At 35.8% G+C, this 12,500-nt stretch overlaps 1 protein-coding gene across 2 annotated transcripts in view; it reads right to left on the reverse strand.

Annotated features, from left to right (window-relative positions):
• Positions 1-10,131, reverse strand: part of LOC137634823 (organic cation transporter protein-like) — a 37,764-nt gene extending 27,633 nt beyond the window's left edge. For both annotated transcript variants that reach the window (XM_068367375.1, XM_068367376.1), the window contains exons 1-4: positions 10,010-10,131; positions 5,350-5,449; positions 4,313-4,418; positions 2,749-2,857 (exon numbers count right to left, since the gene is read on the reverse strand). In XM_068367375.1, the coding sequence (XP_068223476.1) occupies positions 2,749-2,857; positions 4,313-4,418; positions 5,350-5,437 (303 nt within the window). In that variant the 5' untranslated portion in view covers positions 5,438-5,449; positions 10,010-10,131. The remainder of the gene's footprint in view (positions 1-2,748; positions 2,858-4,312; positions 4,419-5,349; positions 5,450-10,009) is intronic.
• Positions 10,132-12,500: the final 2,369 nt, after the last annotated feature.

The raw sequence follows: 12,500 nt of genomic DNA on the forward strand, positions 1-12,500 counted from the left end.
CATCATCAGTTAGCCACGATAGATTACATGCAGTTTAACACAAGTAGATGTTTAGTTAGATAGCCTCACCTGAATTGATAGGTTGCGCAGATGTAGGAGAGCCAAGTAAAGGGTAACCGTGCGTTACCTCGATGGTGTACAGATTGCTCGAGACCTAAATTTAGGTGTAGGTCGTATATTTTTATTCCAGAACCTAGTGACATCCCTTACCTTATTGTGCATGATTGTGATGAAGGTGGTAAAGGTATAAAACCTCGGCTTTGATTAACTGAATACAGATAATTAATATACTGTGATATTTTCCACCAAGATGGAAAATACAGATCAAGAGCTGTCTAAATTTCGGACTGACTGGAGCAAGTGCTGTTTTTCCAGAAGAAGACTGAAGAAGTAAGGAGCCTCCTCAAGTCACCATGTACACGAAAACCTTAAAGCATGGTAGCTGCACTATGATTATGATTAATATTCTCTTCTTTCATGCAATTAATGAGATGTATATTATTCTGGATTCAGAAAGACTTGATGTCGGTGGTGGCATTGCAGAAACTCTGAAGAGGAACAAGGCACAGTATCACCAAATTTTTCGTCTTATGTTGAGCAAAATGAAACTGGAATGAGCCAGAAAAAGAAAAACAGAGTGGGCTCTGCCAGTACTATGCCAGACCATGTGCAGAAACATCCATGGAAGCAAAACGAGATATATTTGTGAGAAAGCAGCCTCATCCTCTGAACCCTGACAAGTTATGGCAATGAATCTTGATAATACTTCTTGACTGTGCCCAAACTTTAAATGGCAGAAAATGTCTTGCAAGATTCAGCAGTGGAGGTGCTATTGCACCGGAGCTGAAATACGATTTTGCATACTTGACAGACTTGTAGCCTACAGTGGAGAGAGGAAGTACCTCAGAACCACCAAGAAACTGGAACAGGAATGTGCACCCACAGGCATTCTCAGAGCTAGTCACAAATCCAACGAAGACCACGATCTGGTGAGGATCATGCAGTTTTCCGACTTGCAGACATAGCTCATCTGTATGCCCAGCACCTAGAGTAAATGGGTGTCATTGCACCTGCTATCAAATCCACAAGACTTACAGAAAAACTGTTTTCAGAAATACCTGGGGTTAGAAGCACACTAGCAGGGACGGGATATTTTTCGAAAGATATTAGTTTTCTCTTGTCAGAAGTGTCTGACTATCATAGTGAAGCATTATCCTTGGCAAAAAAAGCTAATGTCTTGCAGAGGCATATGCTGGACCACAACTCCACATTTGATGGAGCCTTCAGTGAAGGGTGCATTGAACCTGCCATTTCACCAGCTCATCTTCAGTTTGTGGCTAGGCTTGAACACAGAATAGACATCAAATCTCAACTAAAAGAAAGATCTAGCAATGGCTCAGCTGCTTCAGTACAACTGTGATACAGGGTTTAAAGAGGGAGAAGCAACTCACAGACACTCCAAAAACCAGAGGGGCCCCATTCCCTGTTTACATGGGACTGTCCATGCACACGAATGTTCAACAAGAATGGCCTCAGTATTTCATATGACAGGGTACCAGAGATATCTGAACAAATGGGAGATGCAACAGTCAGCAAGTACATAAGAGGCAGGGGTGGTCTGATGGGGTTATTTGCCACATCAGTCATAGACAATGTAGACCTCAATTCCACTACAACAATGCTAACTACTTCTTTCAATGGAACTAGTGTCTATTTTCCAGTACCCAACCAAAGGTGAAAACCATTAACAGCTGAAGATTGGAGAGCAGAAAGTGAAGACGTTTCCAGAACTCCCAGATTCATTCACGAATGTCAAGCCTGCCTTCTTCACCAAGAAGGAACCCTTTCCGTCCAGTGTGATGTGACACACCCTGATACCAAATTGCTGAGATCACAACTGCCATTGGAGTATGCGTGGTTGGAGAAGGTCACAACGACAGATGGGCTAGTGGATGTGACTTGGTTAGCCCACCATGATTCACAGAAGAGAGTAAAGCAATTTAAGGTCAGCATTACGTCGCTTTTGCCTCTACTGCAAGAACATGCCCACTCGGTTACTACAGTCCAGCATGTGATGGAAAGATCAAAGAAATGGTGGCATTTCTGAACATAATTTATGTGCCAGTCATTCCTGCTGATCAGCCAATATAATATGCAGCATCTAAGGAGGCCCATTAGCACTGGCACTTTTTACCAGAGTTATAATTCTAGGACTGATACGTTACAATGGAGCTAGGGAGTAGGCCCATAGCTCCAAATTTGGGTTCTTCATAGTGAAAAAAGTATGAATTGACCCAAGATCATTCAAGTAAGTCAAGTCTATGCGAGTTTATTGTGAATTGGAATATTTATGTATACTCAATTGCGTCCATCTTGAAAAATGGCCACCATCTTGAATTTTGCAGATGGATAACGGGTCATGAAAACAGCAATCCTAAGGAGTATATGCCAATTTTAGTACTTGTTTCTGCTCGTAAAATGCTAGTCAGAGTAAGGTGTTCATCATATTTTATATATTTTTTCTTTGGATTAAAAGATCGTGAATTTTAGGGTTTTCTAATTACATGGATGAGCCATATGGAAAATAATATTTATGTAAAAAGAAATATCAGTGAAAATTAAGATATTCAAATGAATATACATTTTTCTGCAAACATAGACCAATCTATAAGCGATTGATGGCTAACAGGAATACTAACTTACTTCATATTTAGAAGACTTTTTTTTAATTGAAGAAATTGAACTAACCTCCATTAACACTGTAGATTTAAATACAGATGTATCATAGATCCATTTTTCACACGCCACAGTTTTCTCTTGACCACTGGCGTCTTCTATTATAAACTCGCACTGTAATCTGAAAAATAATTAAGATAAAAAGAAATTAAATAAAGGAATCAATAATTCCATAACCAAGTTTAATATTTCTAAGAGAGCATGCAATACGTTACTTTATTCAAATAAGATGTAGGCTATGAACGTTTTATAGATTACTTGATACAGGATACAAAAAACCCTTGTGAAATTCCTGAAGTATATTGTCGTAAGAATACTCCATTTTGAAAGCGCTTTAAGATTATCTAGCTTTCAAGAGCTCCAGGAGTATAAAATTGTTACAATAGAGAACTCTATCTCATCTTGATACTTTTAGCTATAATTAAATTCATACCCGATACTCTCTGGTTACGGTTCATTTTCCCTTTGCCTAGACATACACCAAATAGTCTAGCCTATTCTTTACAGATTCTCCTCTGCCCTCATACATCTGACAACACTGAAATTACCAAACAATTCTTCTTCTCTCAAGGGGGTTAACAACTATACTGTAATTGTTCAGTGGCTACTTTCCTCTTGGTAAGGGTAGAAGAGACTCTTTAGCTATGGTAAGCAGCTCTTCTAGGAGGACACTCCAAAGTCAAACCATTGTTCTTTAGTCTTATGTAGTGCCATAGCCTCCGTACCATGGTCTTCCACTGTCTTGGGTTAGTGTTCTCTTGCTTGAGGGGACACTCGGGCACAATATTCTATCTAATTTCTCTTCCTCTTGTTTTGTTAAAGTTTTTATAGTATATATAGGAAATATTTATTCTAATGTGTTATTATTCCTGAAAAAAATTTACTTTTCCTTGTTTCCGTTCCTCACTGAGCTATTTGCCCAGTTGAAACCCCTGGGCTTATAGCATCCTGCTTTTCCAACTAGGATTGCAGCTTACCAAGTAATAATAATAATAATAATAGGTACATATGATTAGCACACAAGGCCCCTCTCCACCGAAGCCAGGACCAGGGAGGGCCAGGCAATGACTACTGATAACTCAGCAGGTAGACCCATTGGCTCCCCAACCCCAGCCTTAGCTCAAAAGGATAGAGAGAGTTTGAGCGGGACTTGAACCCCAGGTCGGCGATCGCCAGGCATGGACTTTTACAATTGGCCACCATAATCCTATTATTATTATTATTTTTATTAAATACTAAGCTACAACCCTAGTTGGAAAAGCAGGATGCTATAAGCCCAGGGGCCGCAAAAGGGAAAATAGCCCAGTGAGGAAAGGAAATAAGGAAAGATAAAATATTTTAAAAATAGTAGCAACATCAAAATAAATATTTCCTATATAAACTATAAAAAAACTTTACCAAAACCAGAGGGAAAAAAACTAGATAGAACAGTGTGCCCGAGTGTACCCTCAAGCAAGAGAACTCTAACCAAGACAGTGGAAGACCATGGTACAGAGGCTGTAGCACTACCCAAGACTAGAGAACAATGGTTTGATTTTGGAGTGTCCCATCTTCCATTACTGTTACTGCTACTAACCCATCAACTGGTTTTGTCTGATTATAATCTGGAAAGTCACAAGTGTATGACGTCTCAGGGTTCAGAAATTCACTGCTGACCTGGAAGGCCGGTGTGATGAGCTGAACTGTAAAGAGAACGATGCAGAATTAAATAACGACTCTTGTTGCACTATAGTCCATTTCTTTTAGCGATGCATATGTGCACAGACTCGCAGCGGTGCCCTTTTAGCTCGGAAAAGTTTCCTGATCGCTGATTGGTTGGAATTATCTCGTCCAACCAATCAGCGATCCGGAAACTTTTCCGAGATAAAAGGGCACCGCTGCGAGTCTGTGCAAATATGCATCGCTAAAAGAAATGGACTATACATTATGTACAATATGAATGTCTACATATTGGTGCTAAATTATATCAGCGATGATTGACAAAATTATTATAATGACTAGGACTTTAACTGGCATGCTAATAAAAAAAGAATGTTTTGAAGCTTTTTGAAAAAGTGTTGTATTATAGAAATCAAATTTACTTTAGTTGCTTGGATTTGACTATAGCGTTACCCTATTAGGATTATCAAAAGTTAAAAGCAAAGGCGATTGAAAGTCTCCCCTCCTCTCTCTCTCTCTCTCTCTCTCTCTCTCAGATGCCAGAAAACCTTAAATCAATCAATCTCTCTCTCTCTCTCTCTCTCTCTCTCTCAGATGCCAGAAAACCTTAAATCAATCTCTCTCTCTCTCTCTCTCTCTCTCAGATGCCAGAAAACCTTAAATCAATCAATCTCTCTCTCTCTCTCTCTCTCACAGATGCCAGAAAACCTTAAATCAATCAATCTCTCTCTCTCTCTCTCTCTCTCTCTCACAGATGCCAGAAAACCTTAAATCAATCAATCTCTCTCTCTCTCTCTCTCTCTCTCTCCCGATGTATATATATATATATATATTTATATATATATATATATATATATACATATATATATATATATATACATATATATATATATATACACATACATACATACATACATAAACACACACAAACACACTGATTTCTCCATTACTTACCCATAGCAGCTGCTCCAAAAGAAAGGTAGTTCCACCTCCCTGTTCCCAGGTTGGAGAGGAACTCGTCCAAACCATCTGCCGTACTCATTCTCTTCGTGATCTTGAAGTAAATAAGGATTAATAATAATAATAATAATAATAATAATAATAATAATGATAATTATACTAATAATAATAATGATAGGGAAGTGGGGAATATGGGGAAAGGAAGAGTACCCCTGGATACAATCCAGTTTATAGCTTAAAGGCAGGTACTCGGGATAGGAAAGATTAAGGAAATAGGGAGAAAGAGAAGTACAGCAGAAGAATTAAAGAGAGGGGCAGACCCTCTTGCGATATTAGGGCATTGGTATTATTATTTATGAATAGCAAAAAAATAAGGATTGGTGTGTCATGTAAACTAGACATCTGGATGTTAATTTCCCAAAGTAATTAAACACAAAAGCTATGTGAAAAAAGGGTCTTGAAACAAGCTTGCTTAGATATAGTAGTGACACTCATACATTATTATTATTATTATTATTATTATAACAAGCCTAATTAGGTATAGTATTGACATTCATATATTATTATTATTATTAAAACAAGCTTGCTTAGGTATAGTAGTGGTATTCATACATTATTATTATTATTATTATTATTATTATTATTATTATTATTATTATTATTATTATAACAAGCTTACTTAGGTATAGTAGTAACATTCATATATTGTTATTATTATTATTATAATAAGCTTACTTAGGTATAGTAGTAACATTCATATATTATTATTATTATTATTATTATTATTATTATTATTATTATTATAACAAGCTTACTTAGGTATAGTAGTTACATTCATACATTGTCATTATTATTATTATTATTATCATCATCATTATTATTATCATTTGCTAAGCTACAACCGCCTTGTTGGAAAGCATGACGCTACAGAGAAAAATGGTTCAGCGCAGAGCGGAAATTAGCTATATGAGAAGTTATGAATAAGCAATGTAAAATATTTTAATATCAGTAATGAAATTAGAATAAATATGTCATCATAATTTATTGGACAAAGCTTGCTATCTATTAAATTCCTTATTCCTGATCTGGTTATTAATCTATGGCATCCTCTATGTAGTAGTAGTATGTTAATTCTGTCAGTCCTGCATTCTCTATCATAAAGCTTAAACCTCAACAATACACAGTATTCTAGAAGTTTTAGTCCAGCTGTGACCAGACTGTGGAATGGTCTTTCCAATCGGGCAGTTGGATCGGTGGAACTTCAGATGTTCAAACTTGCCGTGAATATTTTCATGTTTAGCAGGCTGACACAAGTCTCTCATGATTTATATATGACATCTATTTTATCGTTATTTATATTTAGATATCTAATATTCATTACCTCTCATATAGTTTACTTATTTTCTTATTTACTTTCCTCACTGGGCTATTTTTCCCTGCGGGGATCCTTGGGCTTTTAACATCAAAGTAATAATAATAATGATAAATAAATTATTCAGATTTACAGTCAGGAGAGGGAATTGATGCAAAGAGAGTAGCATCATCTGCATATGCAACGAGCCTGTTTTCTAGGCCAAACCTAATATCATTTGTATGTAGTGTGAAAAGTAATGGGCCAATAATGTCACCCTGGGGAACACCAGATATCACATTCCTTTACTCATTATAGTGCTCATCAACAACAACTCTTGGAAATCTTTTATTTAGAAATTTAATAATGTTGTTAAGAAAAGACCCCCTTATTCCCAATTGTTTCGGATAAAAAAATAAAGGCCTCAAGATTGACACAGTCAAAGCCAAATAAGAACTTTCTGGCCATAATCAAGGGATTTCTGAACAGCATTGGAAATTGTAAGAAGGGCATCACGTGCTCCAAGGCCTTTAAGAAACCCAAATTGCAAACCAGGGAACAGATTTTTAACTTCAATCTATTCAGACACGTGCCAAAATACATTAAGAACTTTAGATAATATGGAAATTGGGCGGTTATCAATAGACCTAGAGCTACCAAAAACCGCATTTGCCTGGTTTAAAGGCCACGCATGAATTGCAGAGGCAAGGGACAGTGACATTGCCCTATCAAGCAGGACAATGCCCTAGAGACTGAGCATATTACATATGATTGGTGCCCAAGCCCCATCCCCACCCAAGCTAAGAGAAAGGATGCCCAGGCAATGTCTACGATTACTCAGCAGATAAACCTATCCTTAGCTTACACGGATGGAGAGGTTGCAGTGACCTAAGGAACCAAGAGTCTGAGCGGGACTCGAACCCCAAGTCTGGCAATCGCCAGGCAAGGACGCTACCACTCGGCGACCACAATTACCAATAATCAGTCAAGGTCATTGCGTACATAACATCAAAACCAATTGATGATAAAGTTTTTTGTACTGTTTCCTGAGTACTCTACGGGAATATATTTTTTCGTACTTAAGTAAATAAGAGATTTCATTCAAATAAAGATACTATGGAAAACTTGCAACCATTGTTATTACTATTATTAATACTAATGCTAACTCCACTACTAGTTGCATCAAAGTAGAAGCTCTACGAAAAGAGGAACATATGATATATATATATATATATATATAATATGTATGTGTGTACACACACACAAATATATATATATATATATATATATGTGTGTGTGTGTGTGTGTGTGTACATATATTATTATTATTACTGTCGAAGCTACAACCCTAGTTGGAAAAGCAAGATGCTATAAGCCTAAGGGTTCCAATAGGGAAAAATAGCTCAGCGAGGTAAGGAAATAAATAAATGATGGGAACAAAATAACAATAAATCATTCTAAAGATAGTAACAACGTCATAACAGATATGGCATACATAAACTATAAAAAGACTTATGTCAGCCTGTTCAACTTAAAAACATTTCAGCAACTTTGAACTTTTGAAGTTCTACTCATTCAATCACCCGATTATGAAGATCATTCCACAACTTGGTCACAGCTGGAATAAAACTTCTAGAATACTGTGTAGTATTGAGCCTCATGGTGGAGAAGGCCTGGCTATTAGAATTAACTGCCTGCCTAGTATTACGAACAGGATAGAATTGTCCAGGGAGATCTGAATGTAAAGGATGGTCAGTTATGAAAAATCTTATGCAATATGCATAATGAACTAATTGAACGACGGTGCCAAAGATTAATATCTAGATCACGAATAAGAAATTTAATTGACCGTAAGTTTCTGTCCAACAAATTAAGATGAGAATCAGCTTCTGAAGACCAGACAGAACAATACTCAAAACAAGGTAGAATGAAAGAATTAAAACACTTCTTCAGAATAGATTAATCACCGAAAATCTTGAAAGACTTCCTCAATAAGCCATTTTTTTTTTTTTTGTGCAATTGAAGAAGACACAGACCTAATGTGTTTCTCAAAAGTAAATTTGCTGTCGAGAATCACACCTAAAATTTTAAAAGATTCATACAAAGTTAAAGGAATATTATCAATACTCAGATCCGGATGTTGAGGAGCCACTTTCCTTGACCTACTTACAATCATATATATATATATATATATATATCATAAGCACACGTGATTTCAATCAAAGTAAATATTACCCACGAATGGCATTTAATACCTAATTCTATGGTAACAGAAGCTGTTACCCTAAAATGAATTCCAAGTGGATGTATATCCCCAAGATAGAATTCGGTATTAAATGTAATTCGTGGGTGATATATATATATATATATGTGTGTGTGTGTGTGTGTGTGTGATGTATATATATATATATGTGTGTGTGTGTGTGTGATATATATATATGTGTGTGTGTGTGTGTGTGATAGATATATATATATATATATATATGTATATATATATATATAGAGAGAGAGAGAGAGAGAGAGAGAGAGGAACATCCCAGTACTTAGCACTCATCATATGGGGCAAAATTTCAATATAAGATTATTTTCGTTACTTCACAGCCTATCAATCCAGTTTGAATTATGATTAAATTCTTAAGATAAATGTAAATTTTCTTAGTGTTCAAAATATAATCAAGTCAGAATTTTAAAAATGAATGTTGCATATATATATATATATATATACACACACATATATATATATATATATATGTATATATGTATATATATACATATATATATATATATATGTGTGTGTGTGTGTGTGTGTGTGTTCTTGTTTTTTATCTCTTCCAGAATCTATAAACTCATCTGTAGAAATAGAATAACGTAATTTATGTTTCAATTGATAAAATTTTGTGCGAAACACGCCGAAGAGATGTTGAATTTGCCTTTAACTTGGAGACTAAATTTATGAATATGTAGTTTATTGGATGTTATTTTTCACAGAAAGTATGTTGAGAAATGTATTTTCTTGACATTTAAGAATAAATGCTCTAACTTACGTGTATTTCTTGCTTTTTTATGTTTTTATTTTCTAAACACACACACACACACACGCATATATATATATATATATATTCATATATATATAAGGTGAATATTACTGTATAGGCATGAGAAAAAATATATATATATATATTCAAAGAAACCACTAACATTCCATATTTCATTATAAGTCAAAATCAAAAACTAAAAAAGACTAAAATTACTATTGCAACAATGTTCAGTGTGAATCAGAAAACCTAAGCTTTCCGAGTTTACCTTATAAATCCTGTGGCTGAGAGACTGATATGTAGCCCAGATGAAGGGACAATATCGTCTGTTGGACAAGGATCCTCTGTTTGAAATTTCAACGACAGCGGCGAGGACTGGCCGTGAGTTGACAGCTAGTCTATTTTATATAATATTATCGGCTATGGAAAACCTTGACCAATTTAGGTAAGGATATGATGATCTCGGCTTGTCCTGGTTCAAGGGTGAGGCATTGCACTAGCAACGGCTTCTTTATCGTTTATCTTTTATACTTTTTTTTTTCTCCACATCAGGTTTAATACTTCTTTTTTTCGAAATTTGTTTCACTGAATGAAAATGATCCGATTATTTAGGTCTTCCTCGTAGAGTTGTTGAAGCTCAATTATTATATTTCTTTTCTATATTACAGGAAAATAATGGATTAAATCTTCTTCCTCATATTCTTAAAAATTACAGTTTACATTCCCCCCCCCCCATTATTTAGTTTTAAAGTATTAGCTCTTAAATTATCAGTGAATCAAATGTATTGTCATATATTTCTTCTTTAATTTCTTTCTTCTATATTCTATATATTTCTAGGCTGACTTTACTTTCTATTTCTTTGCATCTTTTCAGTGTCCCACTTTCTGGTTTCGGATTTTGTTTCTGTCTTTGTCATTCTTCTTATCTGCCTTATATCTAAATTTAATTCTTCTAGATACTTTGCTAGTTGCTTCCACCATCTTCCTTCTTTTTCTTGAATATCCAGAATTATTGTTTTCAGTATTTTGTCTCTTTATTCGTAGTTCTTCCCTCAGGCACCAGGAAGATTCTTCTTCTTTCCCTTGTTTCCCGACAATTTCTTAGATTGTTTGCCTTTCGTATTATTGCCCAATTTTCACTCTGCCTTTTCATTTTTACTGATACTAGCCTCGGTTTGTTTCTTTGGTTTCTAATGTCTTGGCTATTTCCCATTTCTAACCTACCTAACCTAATTGTTTCCATTAATCCAACTCCAGTTATCCCTATGTTATCTTTGAACAGTCTTTCACACCTACAATATCCTTATCCTTACGTTTTTTTTCCTCTGCGAAATGTGCCAAGTTGGCCTTTTTGGTGCCAAAAAAAAATAAAACCTCCAGATTTGGCCTTTTTCGTGCTAGATACTTAAATTTGGCCTTTTTTATATTTGTTAGCCTTAAATGCTATATTTTCGGCCTTTTTTGTTATTAGGTTGGCCTTTTAAAGCTGCAGTTTATCAGACGTTGTCCTTTTCTCATTTGGAAAACCTGGCAACTCTGTCTCTGCGCTCTCCTCCATTCATTCCACAACATTGTATTTTATCAGATTGTTTTTCCCTTATTCCTTTTTCCCATATCTCTTTAACCTCTTCCGTAACTTCTTCCCTAATGTCTTCTACGGACATGTTTACTCGTTGTCCTGCCTTTGCCAGGCCTCTTGGTTGAAACACACACACACACACACATACGCAGATTTCCCGGACCATATTTCCGGAAGGGGGGGGGGGGGCGTTTGACAGCCAGTCATAGCCCCCCCCCCCCCCCCAATGTTTGAGGCACACTCGGGCACACGATTCTATCTTCTTTCTCTTCCTCTTGTTATTTCTAAGTTTTATCTTCTTGTTATTTTCAAGTTTTTATAGTTTTTATATGAAAGATTTATTTTCATGTTATTATTCTTAAACTTCTCTTCTATTTTTACATAATTTCCTTTCCCACTGGGCTATTTTCCTTGTTGGAGCTCTTTGGGCTTTTAGCATCCTGCTTTTGCAATTAAGGTTGTAGCTTAGCAAATATTAACAACAACAACAACAACAACAATAATAATAATAATAATAATAATAATAGTAATAATAATAATAATAATAATAATAATAATAATAATAACAATAATAATAATGATAATGATAATGATAATATTATATCCTTTATTTCTATTATTGCTTGTTCAAGTACCTCCAGCCCATCCAGTAGTCTATCATTACTCTCCTTCAACTTTTAATACTCTACCTTCATATTCTTATATGACCCGTTCACAGGTAGTAGGGTTGGCCAGGGCAACCGCCCACCCGCTACGATACTACCACTAGAGAGTTATGGTGTTCTGTGGCTGACCAGACAGTACTTCATTGGATCCTTCTCTCTGGTTACGGTTCACTTTCCCTTTACCTACACATACACCGAATAGTCTGGCCTATTCTTCACAGATTCCCCTCTGTCCTCATACACCTGACAACACTAAGATTACCATACAATTCTTCTTCACCCAAGAGGTTAACTACTGTACTGTCATTGTTCATTGGCTACTTTCCTCTTGGTAAGGGTAGAAGAGACTCTTTAGCTATGGTAAGCAGCTCTTCTAGGAGAAGAACACTCCAAAATCAAACCATTGTTCTCTAGTCTAGGGTAGTGCCATAGCCTCTGTACCATGGTCTTCCACTGTCTTGGGTTAGAGTTCTCTTGCTTGAGGGTACACTCGGGCACACTATTCTATCTAATTT

This window comes from Palaemon carinicauda, chromosome 45, assembly GCF_036898095.1.
Source record: "Palaemon carinicauda isolate YSFRI2023 chromosome 45, ASM3689809v2, whole genome shotgun sequence".
Classification (NCBI taxonomy): domain Eukaryota; kingdom Metazoa; phylum Arthropoda; class Malacostraca; order Decapoda; family Palaemonidae; genus Palaemon; species Palaemon carinicauda.